The 22,262-nt window shown below is 41.3% G+C and overlaps 1 protein-coding gene across 8 annotated transcripts in view; it reads left to right on the top strand.

The window, feature by feature from the left end:
• The window catches only part of RBFOX2 (RNA binding fox-1 homolog 2), a 2,020,637-nt gene extending 1,998,922 nt beyond the window's left edge, over window positions 1–21,715 (top strand). For all 8 annotated transcript variants that reach the window (XM_044075312.1, XM_044075315.1, XM_044075291.1 and 5 more), the window contains one exon: window positions 13,786–21,715. In XM_044075312.1, the coding sequence (XP_043931247.1) occupies window positions 13,786–13,830 (45 nt within the window). In that variant the 3' untranslated portion in view covers window positions 13,831–21,715. The remainder of the gene's footprint in view (window positions 1–13,785) is intronic.
• Window positions 21,716–22,262: the final 547 nt, after the last annotated feature.

Raw genomic sequence — 22,262 nt, 5'->3', positions numbered from 1 at the left:
TTACCGCTGTGAGCAAGAGGGAAAAACTTTATCTGCCGTAGCACGTTATTCCACTCCCTTTCGGCCTTATCCCAAGGCTAAAAGAGGAGGGAAGATGTGGTTCCGCAAATCACAGAAGTTCTTTCCTCAACAGCAGGAAGATTCCCCTTCCAGAGGCAGAGGACGGGGAAATTTTTCTGGGAGACGCCGTCCCAGAGGCGGCAGTGGGCCCCGCACCACTGGAGACCGCGAGTCCTTTCGTGGCTCTTCAGCCTCCCACACTTCATGAGGGATTGCCCGGCTGTGCTGCTCTGGAGCCAGTCGTGTGCCGTTTTGCCAAGCACCTAAAAGCCTGGGAGTCTATTACTCAGGACAGATGGGTGCTTCGGATTATTGCCGGAGGTTACACCATTCCCTTCACACACTCACCCCCACCGTCCAAAAAAATCCCGGACCCACCACCCAGTCAAAGGGAAATTGCAGCCGCAGAAGCTTCAAAGCTGCTGGAAAAAGGAGTCATCCAACCGGTCCCCGCAGACCAGATCGGATCCGGAAATTACTCAAGGTTCTTTTTAGTGCCAAAAAAGACAGGGGACCTGAGACCCATATTGGATCTCAGCAAACTAAACCAGTCCGTCATGAAGTCCAAATTCCGAATGGTCACTTTACAATCCATTCTCCCATTGTTGGAGAAGGATGTTTGGATGTGCTCCATAGATCTCAAGGACGCCTATTATCACATACCGATACATCAGGCGTCCAGGAGGTATCTGCGCTTCAGCCTGGGAGACAGTCATTTCCAATTTTGTGCACTGCCCTTTGGTCTCACCACAGCCCCCAGGGTGTTCAAGTGTTTGGCAGTAGTGACTGCTCACCTGAGGAGTCTCGGATTCCAAGTGTTTCCCTATCTGGACGACTGGCTCCTGACTGCCACCACCAGGCATTTACTACTAGAGAACCTACAAGCCACCATCTCCCTGGGTGCTTCCCTGGGAATTACATTCAATTGGTCAAAGTCTGTCTTGCTGCCCTCTCAGCGCATAAGATTCATAGGAGCAGAGATAGACTCAAAATTGATGCGCATCTTCCTTCCTACCGAAAGGATTCAAACATTACAAGGTCAAGTCCGAGCCCTGCTTCCAAGATCCAAAGCCCCAGCCAGGTTGGTCCTGCAACTTTTAGGTTCAATGTCTGCCACGGTTCTCCTAGTTCCGCTGGCAAGATTACACATGAGGATTCTTCAGTGGCTGTTATCGACTCAATGGTCGTTTCAGGATCTCCCCCTCAATCATCTCATACTGATTACAGAAACGTGCAAACGGGACCTCCGCTGGTGGCTTCAGTCATCAAATTTGAATCAAGGAAGACCTTTTGTTATACCCCCTCCGGTGGCCACCTTGACAACGGATGCCTCCCAGACGGGGTGGGGGGGGCATTGTCTGGGCAGGTTAGTTCAGGGTTCTTGGCTTCCAGACGAAACTTTTCTCCATATCAATGTATTGGAAATGAGGGCTGTACTTCTGTCCCTACAAGCCCTCCACAAGTTTCTCCCTCAAGGCATTATCGCTATCCACACAGACAACATGTCGGTGGTCTGGTATCTAAACAAACAAGGAGGGACCAGATCTTACCCCCTTTGCAGAGAGGCCATGAGGGTGTGGGAATGGGCAGTAGCTACCAACCGCTTCCTGGTAGCGACCCACATTCCAGGAAAATCCAATGTATTGGCAGACAGATTGAGCAGGATGATTCTTTCTCCTCACGAGTGGTCCCTGAACGAAACAGTAGCAGCTCAGGTTTTCAAAAGATGGGGACCCGTGCTGCGACCTGTTTGCAACACCACAAAACCCAAAGTGCAAAAGGTTCTTTTCCTTGACCCCGCGTCAGGGGGAGGCAGCTACGGATGCTCTAGTCCAACCTTGGCCAACAGGACTACTTTATGCTTTTCCTCCGGTTCCACTCCTCCCCAAAGTCATCCAGAAAGCTTCCCAATTGGGGTCCACAATGATTCTAATTGCTCCGTACTGGCCTCGTCAGGTATGGTTCCCTACCTAAAGAAATATGCTCTGGACGGTCCTTGGTTTTGGATCTAACTCGGACCTGCTGATTCATCAGTCGGGACAACAGCACCAGTCCCTTCACACTTTGAAATTAACAGCTTGGCTCCTCCACTTCCGACCTTAGTCAGAAATCACACCTTGGACCCGGAAGTTATTCACATTTTATCTTCAGCCCACAAACCCACCACTAAGAAATTGTATCTCAGTAAGTGGAAGAGGTTTGCTATCTGGGCTCAACTCAGAGGCTTAGACCCTATTACTGCCCCGATACCAGAGGTTTTGAAATTTTTAACATCCTTGTTTAATCAAGGATCTTCAGTCTCTACTATTAAAGTCCAACTAGCAGCTATCTCCAAATTTCACGAATCCATAGACCCACCGTTGATGAGCAGCAGATTATGTAAAACTTTCATGAAAGGTGCTGTGCTTTTAAGTACCCCAGTTTTTCATCCGCCTCCGTGGGATCTTGATTTGGTACTTCGCCTTAACATCTTCCCCTTTTGAACCGGCTGCTACATGTGAGTTGAAATATCTGTCTTGGAAAACTGCCTTCTTAGTTGCAATTACCTCTGCAAGAAGAGTTTCAGAACTTCAAGCCCTATCTATCAAACCACCGTACTTGATTTTTCACAAGGATAGAGTATCACTTAGGCCTAATCCATCTTTTGTTCCAAAAGTTTGTTCTAGTCTCTGTCTCCAACAATCTCTAGAGCTACCAGTTTTCTTTCCAAAATTTTCAAACGAAGCGGAATACACCTTGCATAAATTGGATGTTCACAGGCAATTGCGCTTCTATCTAGACAGGACTCAACAAATTTGAAAAACAGACCAATTGTTTGTGTCCTTTTCAGATAATAAATTGTGTAAAACCATCACTAAAGCTACTGTTTCCAAATGGATTAGAGATTGCATAACTCAGGCGTATTCTTCTTCAAATAAGCAACTTACAACATCTGTCAAAGCTCACTCTACCAGAGCTATGGCTACCTCTATTGCGTTTCATTCCAAGCTCGCTATTTCTGAGATTTATGCTGCGGCTACTTGGTCCAACCCGCACACTTTCATTTCCCACTATAAATTGGATGTGGCATCTAAAGGGCGAGCATCATTTGGTTCCACGGTACTCAGGAGTGTTTTCCAGTGAGCCACCCAGGATTCAGGTGCTAGGGACGCTGTCCCATCAGTCAGAATGTAGGCGAGATAGGATCACATAACATCTTTTAGTTATGCACTCACCATAACTTCAGATGTTTGGGATCCATCTCATTCCTAATACCCACCCTCCTTCCCCCTGCCTTGGAGATCAGAAGAGATTGAACGGTTTGAGTTCTACTGTTTTTATCTTGTATCCTCTGTCGATGTTATATAAGCAGTGCGTGCGTGCGTGCATGTATGCGGACAAACTAGATCTGGGGGACTGGTAGTGGTGCATCCTGGGATATAGTAAGCTCAGCCAATAAGAGACTTCGCTCTTTGGCATAAGCGTGCCGAGTCGGAGCCGAGGGATCGGCTCCGAACCCATCAGTCAGAATGTAGGCGAGATGGATCCCAAACATCTGAAGTTATGGTGAGTACATAACTAAAAGATATCTCTCATTCCCTGCCTTCAACAGGAGTTTTTATGGTGGTCACAGGCATGTCACCTCAAGGGTCAGCCTTTCACCTTGCCCCCAACCAGGCAAACTATCACAACAGATGCTTCAGACTACACCTGGGGTGCACACACAGCAGGACAATGCATTCAAGGCCTATGGACTGCAGAACAAAGAAAACTGCACATAAATCAGAGAGATGCTAGCTGTACAGAAAGCTCTGACAGCCTTCAAGGATCTACTACATCCAGGACAACTTGCAATAAAGACGGACAACACCACAGTAATGTGGTACATAAACAAGCAAGGGGCACACATTCCTACCCTCTTTGCAGGCAAGCAATGATCTTATGGAACACAGCTCTGGCCTACCAAGTCTAGTTACAAGCTCAATTCCTGCCAGGACAGAAGAACACATTGGCAGACGACCTAAGCAGAAACATCAAAGATCCCCACGAGTGGAAACTAGACCCACAAATATTTACAATGATAACTCAGAAATGGGGCCTTCCAAACATAGACCTGTTTGCCAGTCCTCAAAACTACCAACTGACAATTTTGTACAAGGACATTCCACCATCAAGCTTAGAAAGTGGACGCTCTCTCCTTCAGTTGGAAAAACCTGACAGCATATGCCTTTCCTCCATTACCTCTACTCACAAAGGTTCTTTTGAAGGTCAAAAAGGAGAAACCACGACTGATTCTCATAGCCCCAGACTGGCCACGCCAGTACTGGTACCCGCTATTGAAGAATACGGCTCTCAGCCCACCATGGATATTGCCTCAAATACCCCATTTGCTCACGCAACAAAACAAACAGATTCTACACAGCCAGCTCAAAACTTTAAATCTGACTGCATGGCAAATCTACTAAACATCCAACCAGCTCCTCTTTCACAAGCAGTTCTGGATGTTATTCTGGAAGCCAGGAGGCCAAGCACCAGGAAGGCTTACTCGGACAAATGGAAAAGGTTTTGTGCCTGGAACCAAGCTAAAGGCCAAGACACAACTCAACCTCACATGCCTCACATTCTGCAGTATTTAGCTGAGATGTTGCACAAAGGACTTTCCTTTTCCTCAATTAAAATCCATGCTTCAGCTATTTCAGCTCACTACGACACAAATCCACCTTTATTTTCAAATCCTCTTCTAAGGCAGTTCCTCAGAGGGGCAAAAAAACATTAGACCTCCTAGGAGAGCTCCTTCAACATGGGACCTCAACTTTGTACTGGAAAAACTAACGCTACCTCCCTTTGAACCAGCTTTCTCTGCAGACCTTCATTTCCTATCTTGGAAGACTGCCCTGCTCCTGGCAGTAACTTCAGCTAGGAGAGTCTCAGAACTACAGGCACTAATGGCAGTGGAACCTTTCCTCATTTTTCATCGAGACAGAGTTTCTCTACGAACTAATCCTTCCTTTATGCCTAAGGTGGTTTCCAGTGTAGCTTTAAATCAAACCATCCACCTATGCACCTTCTTCCCCAATCCACAGAACAAAGGTGAGAGACTCCTGCATTCCTTGGACATTCACAGGCAGCTTCGTTACTACTTGGATAAAACTAAAACTTTCAGAAAAACTGACCAGCTCTTTGTATCCTATGCTACAGCTTCTCAAGGGAGGGCTATATCCAAGCAAACCATTTCAAAATGGATAGGTCATTGCATACGGTTCTGTTATACCCATCATGGGAAGCCAGTTCCTGCTACCATTAGATCCCACTCTACCAGGGCAACAGCTACCTCTACAGCCTTTCTCAGGGGGGTTCCTACCAAGGAAATTTTAGAAGCTGCAACTTAGAGTTCTGTACACACCTTCACCAAACACTATCACTTGCCTCTCTACTCTGAGTCCAGGGCGGGCTTCGCCACTGCAGTTCTGCAGGGTCTTATTGCCTCCACTAACCCTCTGTGATACCTCCCCCCTACCTTAGCTTTGGGATTCAACCCAAGTGTGATGACTGCAGCAGGGTAACACGATGAACATAGTACAGTTTTGTACCTACCATAAATGTAGATGTTTGAGTGTTCACCCTGCTGCAGTCCAGGTTACCATCCCTCCATCCCCTCTGATCTACTGGCTAAATCTCTGCTATGCCTTACTGATGTATTTGCTTATAGCTGAAGGGATTTTGTGTTTGTGCAGTGTTCACACCATTTGGTACTAATTCTGATCACCCTTTTGGGGGTACCTGATATCTGGGGCAAGAAAAACTGAAGAAAATGGCGTCTGTTGCAGTATATATACCCCTGGCGCACTGGCGTCAGGGATGAGGCGACAGCAACCGACGTCGGACCAAGACTTTGGAATTCCGGCTGACTGCGGGGACCGCCTGACGACAGGATAACCCAAGTGTGGTAACTGCAGCAGGGTGAACACTCGAACATCTACATTTATGGTAGGTACAAAACTGTACTTTATGCCTTATGGGCTGTGGTTGAGTGGCACACTGAGTTTGTGGGCTATGTGTCATTTGGGTTGTGTTGGGGGGTGGAGGTTGCTCGTCTTTTTCTGCTTTGGAGGTCCATGTTGCTTGGGCAGGTTTTTACTGAGAGCATCCGCGAATGTAGGTGTGTGTTTTGTGTTTCTATGTGTGTGTTTTGGTGGTGCAGGTTTTGAAGGGCTATGTGCTGTGTGTGGTGTGGTGCAGGTGTTTACTTTCTCCTCTTGACTGTCTAGTCCAGTCTTGGGTGAAGAGAGCTTTGCTTCCAGTTTGGCTATATAAGTGCATCTCTCAGGTTGTAGTGTTGGGTGGTAGGAGGAGAGGGTTGTCTGTGTACATGAGGCAATTACTGCATTGCCCCAAGATGCCAAGATTCATCAGGTAGACAGGAGAAAACACCGTGGCTGACCCCCTTAGACATGTCTGGATAGGTGCTTATTTGTTAAGTACTAGAAACTGTTTTCCTCTAGACAGTGAGGAAAGCTGAGTGCTGTAGTAATTTGTAGCTTTAGTGCTTACAATAAGATCTGAACAAGTGCTCCCATCTTATCCCTGTCCTTTCTCCATAATGGCACAAGCACTATGCCTTGCATGCACTGAATGTCCCTGTATTTTACAGCCTTTCTAAAGGTGGACTTGCTCACCCTTTTCAGACTAAACCTCTCCTAGCTGACCTATCTCCTTCCTCTGTTTACTTCAGGCCACTGCTGGCTTAGGTAGACTGAGGATCTCGTACATGCATCCAATTTTATACCAAACTCCTGTAAGCTGTCAGCATCACCTGGATGTACGTACTAGGAAGCTAAAGCTTTGCTACTCTGGCGAGATGTCAGCTAGCTATAGCCCTTCTGTTAAGAATACTGCAACAATGTTCAGAAGGACATCTATTGTTATGGTAAGTTCTTGCACAACTGTACTTTATTCCCATTCTCAGCATAGTGCAGAAAGCCCAGCTGCAGAAGTCCAAGGTGATTCTGGGAGCCAGTGCCTTACTAGCCCACACAGGTGTGATTTCCTCTGTCCTTGTACATTCTGGAAGGGCTGCTTAGACTTAATTCAGAGGTTTAATATCCTACCCATCCCAGAAAACTCACCTAGACTTCAGCACCCTCAAACTGTTTGATTTTTTCCATTTTTAGTGTAACGTGTAAATCCTGTTTCACCAGCAAAGTTGTGGAGATGCTGGTTTCTTGTCAGAAGCTTTCCAACAGGAAGTTTTGCAAGAAAATAGCACGTTTTCTGCACTAGGCTGTCAGCAAAGGCACATAGGCACAAAATACACTGCTGGCGAATGTTCTAAGATAGTTAGCAGAACTTTTGACTAGGTGTCCGTTCCTCCTGCATCAAGCTGTATTGTACAATGATATTGAATTAATACCCAGAACATCATTCCTCCCAAGTGCTGTGAAGTTATCTTCAAGAGAACCTTTTAATTGAGACCCATGTGAGGAAACTCATGCCACCCTGGGACCTATAATTTAGCCTTGAAGCACAGAACAAAACCCTACTACCATCAACATGAAATATCAACCTTGGAAAATAATTCTAGTAGCTATTAGATCAACAAGAAAAAAATCAGAATTGCATGCCCTTTCAGTGGAACAGTCTTGTATGATTTTTCTTAAAGATTGGGTGACTGAACAAAGCCCTCCTTTTTGTCCAGAGTAGCAGATGATATGCATTTAAATCAAGCCATTAACCTGTTGTAGTATTTTTTTTTCCTAAACTACCAGAACAAAAGTTGAGCATAGCTCCACTGCATGAATGTGCTTCATTATGGCTAGCTTTAAGGAAACTGATCAGCTGCTTGTTTAATTTTCCCCACAAAGGAAAGGTATGGAAGTTTCCCAAAAACCACCTTGCCCAGATGGATTTTGAGCTGTATCAAAAATCTGTTGCATCTCTGTGAGTTGTGACTTACCAGGCCCATTCTGTGATGCAGGGACCACATTTACTGGTTTCTTCAGAAATCCCAAGTTTGACTATATAACAGCCACTCTAATCAGAGCAGCTTTATTAAACATTGCACGTAGGTAGTGTTTCTTCAGTGGGGTTGCTGTGGTTAGAGGAATGTTTGCTAGCAGTGTGGATAGCTGGGGACTGTCCCACAGTTTGCCAGTGATGAACCATTTCTTATCAGACTCAAAAGTTGGGTATGTGTAATAATGCTAAAGAAGTGTAGAGCTTTTGTATGCATTCCCATGCTGTCACCTCCCATCAAGGTGTGGTACACTTGACCAGTTTCCTGTCCCCTGTCACACAACAGGCACTGGTTATCACCTTCCTGATTTCCCTCTTCAAGGTTGATTGCAACACGTATCCTAAGGGTGCAAGACTAGAGTACCAGTAAGTAATGAACAGAAGGGAGCTAAGCAACATCATGGGAGAGAACATGGCAATTCTCTGAAGAAGTTCTAAATGCCAAGCAGCACAGTCTTACAGGTTACTGACGATTTGACCCATTTTTTCAGATCCAGTGCTATGGTTAAGTGCATAACTTTCATTTTCCTCGTGCAGGCAGTGCTCTTATTTTAGGAGGAAATGACCTTGTTTCATAGAGCTATGAACATTTGAGTCTTAATCAAGCTCCAGAAGGATTTTTTTCCCTTTAGCTAAGAGACTTTCTTTCAGCATCGTGTGTGGAGAAGCTGTTTCCCAACAACTCAAAGAAATGCAAAGTTTTGTACCTCAGAAAAATGGGGAATCTTAAGAGTAGTTCAGGGTGCACAAGACCTTGAGAAACCCCACCAGTACTACAGAAGCCCGAGTGTTCTGGTTACACTGAGACACCTTATAGTAAACCCTCTACAGTGTGATTCCTGTTTTGATAGTACCTGTAAATGTTGCCCTTCTGGAGGCCAACAGTTTGAATTCTGTTTCTTCCTAGACATCTGCAAGTTCTGGTACTGAACGGACTTATGCTGGTCCCCAGGCACTAGCCATTGGCTTGCACATGGTCCATGCTACGAGGGAGGCTGTCTGCCTTCTGTATTTTCCTTCTGTTTTATTATTTTGGTACTAGTATTCCTTCTCTTTTATTATTTTGGTACTAGTAAACCTGGGGCTGCCTATCATTTTTGTCCTGAGTCAGCCTGTTAAATGATAGAGCTCTTGTTTTTAATTCAGGTAGACAAAACTCCCTTTTCAGAGTCATGCATTTTACAGCCGCCTGCTTTAGTCTTGGTCCATTACAGGCATTTTGCAGAAATGTAAATAGTAACTTTGTTAGGGACTAATACTTCTCTGTTTCTGCTCAAAGGGCTTTTACCCATCATGCATAGTATCAGTTGAAAGAGTCACACGTCCCACTCTGGAGTACTTTTCCAGGTCCAACATCTGTGAAGATGAGAACCAGTTCCTGACCCACTTCTAGTTCACTCTCCCCCCACCCCTTTGTATGTATTGCAGACTAGGCATTGTTGCTGTTCTTAGGATCTCCCCAAGGAGGTATCTACTTTGCAGAAACTGTTAATTTAATGAGGAAATGTTTTATATGGCAGAGTTCCAAAACACTACATTTACTTTTTGGGCATTAGTGAGCCAAAGCATATACCTGTTTAGTACATTTTTTTCAGGCATTCAAAGAATAAATCCAGCTCCCAACATTCACCCCCCAGTTTAGTATTTTTTTTCAGGCATTCAAAAAATAAATCCAGCTCCCAACATTCACCCCCAGTTAAGTTGTGCCAAGTGGAAGAAGTAGTTGTCTAAAAACCCAGTAGTTGGTTGGATAGATTTGGCAAGGAATTGTTTACTTTGCCCATTGTTGGCGCCTAAGCCATCAAATGCCAGATGCATGTTGCAGTACCAGGAGGATATTGTGAGGCAGATGGAGTTGGTGGACTCGGTTTCAGATAAGACTTTGAAACAAGCTTCAGACTGGTTATCCCCATAATTGTGAACAAACATGTCATAAAAAGTGACAATAGATGCTTTAACCAGGGGATCTCTTTCTGGCTCTGTGCTCGAGACAGAAATTTTGTCAAGGGGCCATCCCTTGCCTGATGATGAAGAACAGATTCCCAATGTCTTGTTGGATAAGCGCATCATCCCTTTTAGTCTCTCCTCCTCAAGACTTGTTTTAAGGTGCTGAAAAAAAGGGGGGCATCTTGTCAGTGAGTCATTTATTTTGCTCCCCATCTCAAGTGTAGGAGAAAACTGTGGCCATTTAAGAGGATGCAAATGTGGACCATTTTGGCAGAAAACTGTCTTTGAAAAGGCTTCCCTGAGAGAGGACTCCTAGATAGGCAGCAGAGTGGGGTAAAGTTAGTGGGCTCCTCCCTCCCAAGATAATGCCCTTCAGTACTGACTGTTCACCCCTCCCCCCTGTCCCACCAGTTAGATGGAAGTCCAGCCCACCTCAGCCTTCCATGGCTGACCCCAGCCACAGACTCCTAGATAAAGTCTTCATTGTCAGGATGCAGAATAGAACTTAGACTTTACGGCATTTTTTGGGGATTCCACAGATTTCACCACACCAGGTGCTGCTGGAAGAACCAGTGGTAGAGCATTTGGCATCAGCAACCATAGAAGGGGTGGGACAAAAATAGGAAAGGACATGCCCCCCCAGGATATTCCTTTTTCTAAGAATGGAAGGACCATGGAGACCTATCTTGAATCTTTGAAAGCCAAGCAAATGCTTGGACATAAAATTGACTAAGCCAGCACTGCAGACCCTGCACACACCTTGACAGGAGTTCACAAAGTAACATTACATACAAAGGATGCATACCATTATATTCATATTTACAGGGGTCAGAGGAAGTTACATAAATTCCTGGCAGGGCTTCAGCACTTACCAGTTCAATTCCTTCTTTCTTTTTCAAAAGTGCCACAAACTTATTTCCAAAATTCTTATTTGGTCTGTCTTTCCACTACAGATTCCAGGATTCATACCTACTTACCTGTATGACTGCCTGGTTCAGGTCACTTTGCAACAAGGAGTTAGTGCACGTAGTGGAATGTTCATCTTTTCTCTGAGACCAGACTAAGCATCTCTGTAAGTTACCAGACTTCTGACCTGTCTCCCTGTTTAAGAAAGTGCTTCCTATTTTGAGCACTGGATACCACTGTACTCATGGTGTTCCTTTAGGAATAAGTTATCCCCTGAATCCTTCCTCTAAGGACAGCTACAAGGTCCAGCTTGGTGGCCAGAGAACTATTCATTGGGTGTTTGTCCACTAAGTTGTCATAGTCCGTCAAGCAGTTATATATGAGAAGGGTCAAGTGGCATTTTAGAATCTAGTGGCAGCAGCACTAAACACAGCTTGGAACATATTTTTACTATATATCCTTGAAGGAGAATTTTCTTTGTAGGCAGAGCATGTCCTTCACAGCCAGTGTCGTTCATCCCGTACTCTGGTACCCAGATCCTAAGTGTGAATTCATAAAACTTGGCATGGGAATCACACACCTCATCCCCTAAAGTCCAGGAGTATCAAATGAGCAGAGACAACACTAAACACTACAGTATCTGAGGTGTTGATATTGATTTGTGCTCTGCAGGCATTCATCAGTGTGTGGACTCAAGAAGTATTGAAAGCAATCACAGAGATCACTGCAGTTAATGTAGTACACGAAAAGCTAAGGAGGAACACACTCTTACCACCTTTGAAAGCTGGCAGTGATTGCATGGAAGGTGACTGTCCAGAGCAGGTTGTTTTTTACATGCATTTTTAGGAGAAGGCATTAGCAGACCTCTTCAACAGGTCCTTCCCTGAAGTGGAGACTGGTCCCATATGTTTTCTACGGGCTTTCTCTGTGAAATGTACATGTGGACATTCTTTGCATCCCCTCTGAATCAAGAACAGAAGTTTTGTTCAGGGTACCCAGGTAAGATGGAATGGATAGCGTATACCTCCAAGATGGAATGGATAGCGTATACCTCCTCATAGTTGTTGGTTTCAACCCCCTGTTCATCAGAAATCTCATGCTAACTGCCTGGATAAATAGGACTGCAATTCTTGTACTGCACTAGTCCAGCAGACATATGACTAGAAAATTCTGTATGGAATAGGTAAGGTAGTTTTGTGATGTGAACCTTTCCAAGTCAGGCCAGAAGAGTGGCATCAATCAGTACATCTGGTCTTTAGCTCACCAGAATTGATTGTATGATAGCTGCCGTTGTGTGTACAAGTTGTTTCAGCATGCCTTTGCAGTGGCTCTGCCACCAACTGATTCTATTTTCCCTGACGAGGGTCCTACACCCGTGCCGCCTCCACCATCACACACAAAACAGAAAGCAGTAATTTCACCTTGTACCCTTAATTTTGCTACTGAAAAGTTAACCTTGCTCCTTTTGAACTAGACTGCTTCCTGCACCATGAAAAAGTAGGACTTGTCTTACAAAGTTGTATTAAGTTCCAGTTTTGATTGCTCTTACATATAACCAACAAAATTTCAGAGCTGCAGGCACTCATAGCACTAAGTTCTCTGTCTTCCACAGGACAAGGAGTCTCTTGTGTACTAATCCTTCTTTACACCAACGGTGATTGCTGGTATTATTACAAGTCAAGACATTCAACTACCATTCTTTCTCCCTACACCTCCGAATAACGGGGATACGTTATGTCTACTCTCTGGCCAGAACCAGGGACTTGAGAAATTCAGACCAACTGTTTTTCTCCTTTATGCCAGAGAAACTAAGTAGACTGCTGTCAAAACAGAAAAATTATTTGTCTCATTCCATTCTTATTTGCTGTGAGTGTTGTGGAATTCTTTGCAAGCTCACTTCAGGGATGTCCACTTAGTGTTTCAGAAGTCACCATCTGGACTTTGCTTGAAGTGCTTTGAAAGGTATATGTACAACTAGTAGGTCTAGGTTTGCAGCTACATTTATGGAGGGAATTATGGCTCCCCATCCTACAACTGACATAGGGGATCCAACTGTTTTAGTTCTGTTAACCTGTTTTGTGAAAACAATGCAACAATGATCCCTATTTATGAGCCTTGTACAGTTAAGTAATTAACCCACCACAGCAGTATATTCCAAATTCAGGGGTCAGGGCTGCAGTGTAAACTTTTGCCCTCCAACATCTATTTTCTCACTTCCAGGGAGGTCTCATTGTTTGCAGATTTTTCTTTCCTTGCTTCCGTCCTGGAGTGAGCAGCTGAATCCTTATCTCCCTGGTACATACAGTGCATACTTTTCCCCATCTGGTATGCCAGGACTGATGCACTTTCTGGGTTTTAGCTGTCTTTTTCACACAAAAGCACTGATGATGGAGCAAGCTGCTCCTCTTTTCTACCCAGTATCCGTTGGGCATCCTTAGTGTAGAAACTGAACCACACCGCTGTGGAAGTTGTACCAACTTCTCTGCCTTGTAGCTATTTCATGTCTTGAGATGCCATTGCGTCAGTGCTAATGCATTTTTAAAATGTACTTCTGTGGTAAGTTTATCACACAACTGTACTTTATAGTGAAGTCTTTTGCTATATTGTATTTTCCTCCTGTCAAGCGTTTGTACACGTTTTTCTAATCAGAGGTACTGTAGTGACTGAGGAGAGGAGGAGATGGTAACTTTGGGAGTAAAACAGAAGCATTAGTTAAAATAGTGGTAGGGCACAGATCTGTTATTTAGATCCTTTGATACTGTTTGACAGACTAGCTTAGTCACTTTTTATGCTGGTTGTTTTATTCTTTGCTTTTGAAGTTCTTTCAATTGACTACATCATGTCTTCATAGATTACTAATTAGTTTGTTTTTAATTGCAGGCTAGTCTATACCGAGGAGGCTACAGCCGATTTGCTCCATACTAAAATAATGACGTGAACTCTGCAGTGGGAAAGCCCCCTAGTCTCCGAGGCCTGGCTATTGCAATATTTACTAGTAGAAGAACTCTATAGCAAGACAAGGAGGAAAAATGAAAAAAATACAAAAACCTACTTTTTTATACCTCACTGTGTTCTTTAAATATGTATTTCTTTGTTTCTGCCTTTATTTTTTTGTTCCAAAGATTGTGCAGTTGTTTTTTTTTTTTTAACTGTGGTAAAAAAGAAAAGTGCATTTCCATGTATATATATAAATATATATAAATATATGTGCATAGTTCATTATAAAAATCACGGAAGAGATTAGTGAAAAATCAAACCTTGGTTAACCAAGCTTAATAAGGTTGATGTATTGAATGGAGAGAGCCTGCTTTTTGGGTTCTGAAATAGGACCACCACTGCAGAAATGGGTTGTGAGAACAAAACACTACAAAAAGGTTAACCTTTCTGTACTCCTGAAGATTGTCATGCTGAATCTTAAAAAAAAAAAAAAAAAAAAAAAAAAAAGGCTGAACCCAGACTTACTTGCATGCTACTTATTTGGGATTAGTGTTTTGGACATTAGCACATAGATAAACTGGTATGCATAGTAATGCTAGTAAAAGAGGACAACATGTTGCTTTGTGACATACAAAAGAATTGGCTTTAGTGTCTAACAGCTGTTATGTGAAAACAGAGTGCTGACATGGTGTAGCATATCCAGAGACTGAGACCACATGAAAGTTGAGGTACTTCTGGCTTAGATGATTACATTTGTGTCAAATGAACAGAAGTTGCTTGTGTGTCACAAGATCTGATAGTAGTCTAGATACATAAAATTGCATCACAGAAGAACAAGGTATACTTGAGTGCATGTTTTAAAAATTGGCAACATCCATTTCTCTCTGTCATCTAGGTAGTGATTAATATTTCACAGATTGTTTTAAAATACGTGTAACTCAAGACTTCTGACACTACTTGTGACCTCAAGACTAGTCATATTTCAAAGAGCTGCTTGCAGGCTTTAAACATTTTTGGCGCTTGCTTTCCCTTTTGATTTATTTGCACATAATTAAATTAGGGACTGCAGCCATTCTGAACCCTTTTTGTCTGGCATTCTGAAATGCAGTGTATTTTTGTTAGGCCTCAGTGAATGTGGACTGCCTCTTTTGTCAGATTTGCTGTAAGTTTGTTACTGGAGTGCATCAACACTAAAGTAGTCAAATTAGGCAAGCTGCCTTGGACTACAAGTGTAATTAGACTCTGACATATAGTGAATTTTACACTGTAGTGTTATCTTCTATATTTCACTTTGTTTCATTTCCATCTCATTTCAAAGGATTCTGTGGAGGAGGGCATGTTTTTCTGCTCAGAGTCTACTTATTAGAGAGGCTGATCACGTCTATACCAGTGGGTAGATTTTTATCTTCATGTGGTCCTGATGCTAGCCCTCTAGTTCACCTAAATGACTTAAGTTGTACTGTATTGTACATGTCTAGTATAGTCCCCAAATAAGCAAGTGACTAACTTTTTTGCATTTCTATGTAGTTGTGCCACTCTGGCACTCGTGTGACAACTGGAGGAGTGCATTTTCCAGATCCTTTTCTTGACTAGTGGTTTTCATTGGAGGTCTGTCATGGTCATTCAGAAATGAGCGTTACAAGAAAGCAGTGAATAACAGATTATCAATATTTTACCCATACGCATTTTCCTAACTAGTATAGTTCTTTGGTGCAGTGAAAGTATCTAATTAGAAGGTCAAGTACTTGGTGTGTATCCTTCCAGTTAAAATTCCAGACTTGGCAGTTAAATTCCCTCAGAACATTTTGTTGGCAAATAATTTCCTGAATTTTTAGCATGCATTAACAGGGTTAACGTGTAACACTACACTTATACAGTCATTTATTTACTGAAAAACTGATTTCATTGTGTAAAAATGACATTTATGTTCATTTAAGACAATTGCCGTCTCTATACTGTACACTATTAATAAGGTCTGTCCTGAAAATGAACCATGCTTTACTATTGGAGGTGCTTTAGAAATGTTTTCCTATAAGAAATTTGGTACAAAAGAGCCTTAGAGGGCTGTGCTGTAAAACTTTATTATAGGTGTTGCTTGTGACTTGATCGTCCTCCGTGGATCTTTTTAATATTCGGGATCCACATTGCCCTTGCCTTCGTTTGGCTCTATTAAGCTGCTTTAACTGACCATATAAATTGCACATTTTATTCACTTATTGCTGCTTTCAGGAGCAGGTGCTGTTTAGCAAATTAAGCCTTAGTTTACTGGTTGCCCACCTCCATATGATTAGAGCAGGGATGTACATTACATCAGATGTTGCTTGGCTGGATGGAGGCTTGCATCATGATTTGAAGAGCGTCTGACATGTGAGCAGTTGCACCAAAAATCATGTGTAGGTACAATTCAGGCTACACATTAGGAATCTTGTTGCTTTTTTTCCTCTCAATTTGAGGCAATATTTATTAAAATATCTTTGTTCCTGATAAGATCTTCTGATTGTTTTCTCATTATCTTAAGATATTGTTCTCATGGTAGCATCAGAATTAGTTTCATGGAAGAAGGTTGTGATGTCACAGAAAACTGGGTAAGAGTTTGGTATACTGTAAAGCAGGTTAATGTTGAAATGTATTTGTGGAGATTTACACAGTATTAAGTATCAGAAAGGGCTTTGCAAGACCGTATGTTTTTTTATGTACCGTACCTGCATAGTATGATTTTTAAGTAGTTTATTTCTTGAATTGTCTCTTGTACTTTTGGCCAAGGATTAACAGAAATCAGCTGAATATTTCAGGGAGACGCTTGATGAACTGGAGTAGGGAAAGTTGGTTATCTTAAGGCAGATCGTTATGTTGGCCAGTGTTGTCCACTAGATTGTAGTGAAACTGTCACATAGTTGTACTTTAATGGTCAGTCTGAGGAGTCAGACCCCTGCTGAGTCTTTGTTCTTGTAATTCTAAGTGGTGTTTTATAAGATGTTTGAAGCAAGGACGCTGTAACAGCTGCACTGTTGAGTGCACCTCTGGAACTTATTTATTCTTGTACAGTTGTTAAAATCATCACCTGTAACATCATGCAAGGTGATGCTAGGGTGTCACCTTGAGAAATGCTTCCTCGTAGGAAGCTAGCCCCAGTTCATCACATCTTAGTGTCTTGGTTGGGTAGAAACCATATGAAAAGCAGACTAAAGCAGGATAAGTTGCCCTCTCAGATGGTGTGGTACCAGAAATTGTGTGCTAGAATCAGTCAGTGGGTTAACATCAAGATGTATGGATTTATTTGGTAGAGTACCATATTAATGTGCCTACAGGAGGAGAGGAAACCATGGGAAGACTTTTCTTAATCTGTATTTAGTTTTAGTTATGATCTCTTAAAACTGTATTTAGTTGTAGCTCCAACAAGAAATCCCCCTCCTGTTGCACAGTACCGAGTCCTAGTTCTCCTAGTAGGTTTCCTTAAGGTTAGCATTTTGCTTTGAATTTCAGCATAGTTTAATCAGTGACGTAGAAACTCTTAAATGTGTATTCTTTTATTTTTCTACTTGAACACAGTGGTAAAATATTATTTTTTGATACCCTTGTTTGGTAGACATTAGTTTATTTTAAGAAGTTTTTAAAGTGTTTGTGTAATTTATTTTTCAAGACCAGCCCGCATTTAAGGATAGACGTAAGGGGATAGAACTGATCGATCCAAATTATTATATTTTCACTTTATAGTCTGTTGATTCTGTTCAGAAGAGTAGGAAGAATATACTTCAGGCAGATCATTAAAACATAATCCTTTTGAATGAAGAAAGCCAACTAAATTTTAGATATACTGTTCCTGTATGCTGTATGTCAAGTTGAATGTGGTGGCATTTCCAGGCATCACTGCATTTATTGTGTTTCAGAATTTTTTTTAACTTGTTCATAAACACAGGGCCTTCCCTTTCCAAAGCTGTTGTGCAAAAATAGACGGTAAAAAGTTTTTCCTCTTAAATAGGAATTTCCATGGTGTTTTGGTTTCTTTTTATATGTAGTAGGGCATGTAAGCTATTTGGGTAGAAATAACTTCAAATGTAATGACAAGCTTTAAGCATGCTGATACTGTGCATGTGCATTTCATTTTTGCACCCACACTATATTTTTTATGGATGCTGTTAGTATCCTGTCATCGGTTGTTGCATAAGTAAAGTTTAACAGAGGCAAATTTTTTTGTTTAGTGGGTTATCACTTTGTAATATGTTATAGACAGCACAAACTTGTAACTGTGCAAGTCCCAAATACTTTTAAGAAAATGGTAATATGAGAGGCAGTTGGATGTAATCTACTAGCAACTCTTTGGGAGTTGTCCTGGTTTCCCATCCATTATACCCCCCCCACACACACACACACGATTTAAGCCATTAGTCTCAAAGTCTCAATTACAGGTCGGTAAAACATTAAACTCCAAACTGTTGTCTTCTTACCTTATAACCCCCCCCCCCAAAAAAAAAAAAAAAGCAAAAACTTGGTTCACTGCTGATAAAATATTTTATTTTTGCAAGCTGCTTGGACAGATACTTGCAAGTAAATGATTTTTGTTTCATCTTTCTAAGTAAAAGAGAAAAAGTGAGAAGAAAGCAAGTCTCCCCTTTCATTATTTTGATTGAAAGTACTCCAGTATCCCATTGATTAAAGAGAGGGGAAGGACAAGTCTGACTTGGTGCTGTAGTGATACTAAATTTAAAGATCTTGGTAAGCATGACCAAGAAAAGTGCAAGATGGGTTAACCAAGGGAAAAAAATCCGAAACGGTGAGGTGTACACAATTTAAGTATTTGCATAACCACACACAAACTATTTTTTCAGCAGTAATTGGACCACAGTATAACAGCCATTAAAAGGACAGTACCTGTTTAAATTGTAGTGTAAGTAGTATGTACTTTCAGTCAGATGGTAGGACGCTTATGTTTTACATTTTTACATAGGAATATTGTGTTTCTTTCCTTTTTTAAGTGTCCTCTGAAAAGATTTAGATGCAGTAGGTTTTAAAATGAAAAGATTGGTCTGTACATGTAAAACTAAGGATACTCCGTGAGGCTTGAGTTCTGTTTTTTCAGGCTATATATAGGATTATTTTTGAAATGGTACCAGCCCTGCCCAAAGCAGGTGACGGTATACTAAATAGATGGGGACAACTTGCATACTCATTAGACTAGACTTTGTGTCAGTGGAGGCCTACCAGAAAGAATAGGCTTTCTTACACTTAGTTGTCACTTTTTTGTCAACTGTTGTGGGATGTCATTGAGGAAGAACAGGTAGATTGTGTGTGGAATCAAGGTGCTTGTCTCATTCTGTTACAAATGTGTCCTTTACTGATTATCTTTAAGAATAAAGAAAAGGTAGTTACAACAAATGATTTTTAGTTAACAAGTGGATATTAATTTAAACTGTGACTTTGCAAGGCTGTAAAAGTTGTAGTTGTGTCATTAGTAGCTGAAATGTGCCCGTAGATTGAATTTGGGTTTTGGATTATTTCCAGTTGGATTATTTTTCATACACAAAAACTGAACTTGAAGTTTAATTCTGATGTTAAACCCATTTTTTTCTGAAAGTCAACAAACTATATGGGTAATACAGAGTACAAAAATGAGTTTGTAGTTGTGGCTAATGCTAAACCTAGATAAGGATATATGTAACTAAAATCATCTGAATTGGTACAAAACTCGGATTACTCTTAAAATTTGCTTAGTCATGCATGAAATTTAATTTCAAAATGTGATGTGAAAGTCATGCATTTTAGATTACTGTTTCTGAAGAAAGAGGTGGTCTCTTTAGCCATGTAAATCAAGACTGCAGTTTAAATTGCAACTGTGTTCATAAGCAGAGCTGTTAAAAGTTTTACTTGTATGCATTTGACATAGAATTTAAATAAGAAGTGAAGTGTGGGTCAAACTTTTCTTTTATAGGTATGTGTTGTTGCATCTTGCTCTAGTTTTGAGAGTTATTTGTAGTGTATATGAAGTTCATTGCTTTATGATGGTTTGTTTCTTAAGTACTTTGATATATTTGAGCACTAGCTTTGGTAGTCTGGGCAGCTACACACATGAAGTATCAATGCACATTACAGTTAACTGTCATTGATTTTCTGTTTTGTAGTTCGTGTCCAGTCTGTCTAGTGCTTGGGTTTTGAATATTAACCGTCATTGGTTCAAAGTGAGACACCCCATCCCTTTTCAGAAACAGATGACTGTTCTCTCCTTGTGCTGTTAGTAACTGAAAGAGACGTGTGTGTGCGCGTGCTCTAGCATGCTTTTTGATTCATTGTAAAAACAGTCATGGACGTGGTGGATATCCTGTGGCCATTTCTCCACTGGGGTGAGCACAAGTATTTTCATTTAACCCAAAATTTCTGTGTACTACAGTAGAAATTGCGCTCCAGAATGGCTTCCAGAAACTTTACACAACATAGTAGATGGTGTGTTCACTGTGTGCCTGTTTTTTATTGAATGTATCATTAAGAAGAAACACCTTGTGCCTTTTAAATATGTATGTGTTAAGTTGGGAGAACACTGCATGCTTTCTCTCTAGCTGTGACAGTAAGGCAGTCTGAAGGTGGCTTCTTGAGCTTGACTTGTTTTTGTTTTTAATAATTGTTCCCATATTTCTGACATTCTCTGGGTACCTCAGGATACCTAGAGTTTGCCAGAACTTTCATTCATTCATTCTCCAGTGTCCTGTTTACTTGATCCAGTTTAGGGTTTCATGGGAGCCTGAGCATATTCTGACACTCAGCAGGGGCATTCTTAAACTGTGTTAAAATTAAAAGTCCATTATAACATATTTTTATCATTTTTGTTGCTACTGACACCTATCCTGAAAGTTCCTTGACTGTTTTTGCATTGTATTGAGTTATGCTTCAAGGTCACTGACCAGCAAGTTCTGGACTTGATAGTATGATTTCAGCACACTTGTACCATGACATTGAGGCTATACTACACTGATAGAGCTCTAAAATAGTATCCTGAATCATTGTTATAACTCAGTTACGTCAAGTTACAAATGAATGTCTATTTCATTTAAAAGGTGTCTTGGGTTTGTAAATGCTGGGCAGAGTGTAAAATAAAGCTTCCATTTTTTGCAGAGGTTACATAGGACTTTTTTCCTTAGGGAATGAGTGCAGAACTTGGTCCAGTGGTAGTTGGATTGGGCACAAGCTAAAGTCCAAATTTACTTTGTTGACACAGTTTCATTAGGATTGCTGCAATCATTGTGTGCACATATGTAAAGAAACTCCAGCACTGGAAGCATGGCTAGTGCTGCAGTCCACAATGTATTCTAAGTTGTAGTATAACATTACCACCAGTAGATGGTGTGTACTCTGTACACCATCTGTGTGTTGAGCATCAGCTGAGCAGAATTTGAAATTATCTTTCTATGGAGAATCTTTTTTTTTTGGGGGGGGGGGGGGCTTCATGGGAAGTGTTAAATTGAAATATTTTTTGGAAATTGCTTTTTTTGGGGTGGGAGATTGCTTTTTTTGGGGAGGTGGGGGGGGGGGGGCTTCTACATGGAAAATCTCTGTGGAGTTTTTTCCCACCGTAGCTTACTGCTTCTTCTACATTAATAAAAATGAGAAATGTCAGTATCATGAAGTTTTGTGAATGTTTCCCCTGTAAGTATCATTGTATAGTAGCTTCATGACCATACAGTATTCATTGGGTTATTATTCTAAAGTAGCTGGAGTTGTGAAGGTCGAAGTAGTTAGAACTTATGCTTTTACTCCTTATTTTGTATGCCTACCAATGTATAAATTATTGATGATGTTGCTGGCTTTTATAAACTCTGAATAAGGGGAGGAGAAAAAGCCTTGCCCTTCACAAATGGTAATAAAGCACTGTTTTTAAATAAATATATACAAGCTGTTTGGTCTCTTTGTTCTAAGCATTAATTTATTGTGTGCATTATATATATGTGTATATATATATATATATATATATATATATATATATATATATATATATATATATACACACACATACATACACACTTTTAATTAAACGCAAATAGTTGTATTGTCAGTGCTTAAATGCACCTGTCTTGTTTGAAATTTTTAATAGCTTTAACTATTCACTTGGATTTGAGTTTCATCTGTACTTTGGAGTCTTTGACTTTTGTATAGCTGTAGACAAGTTGTACTGTCCTGTGGGCTTTTTATGATGACCGGTCTAGAAGTTAATATGATAGGGCATTATTAAATGAAGTAAATAAGTTTTCCTTTTGTGAAGATAAAATCTAGAGTGCTGCATGCACTTGTGAAGGAACTGCCTCCATGAGGATCTGATGCGGATGTAGATGAGAAAAAAAAAAAAAACAGAAATGTCTGTTTGCACTGTAAACGTTAAGGAGAGTGGATCCATCTCTGTCAGTGTAGAAGGATAAACTGTGACTGAAGACCAAGGC

Source organism: Protopterus annectens, chromosome 1.part1, assembly GCF_019279795.1.
Source record: "Protopterus annectens isolate FY-2018-M chromosome 1.part1, PAN1.0, whole genome shotgun sequence".
NCBI classification, from domain to species: domain Eukaryota; kingdom Metazoa; phylum Chordata; order Ceratodontiformes; family Protopteridae; genus Protopterus; species Protopterus annectens.
Note: the sequence above shows the minus strand (reverse complement) of the source record. Positions and strands in the feature narration are given on the sequence as shown.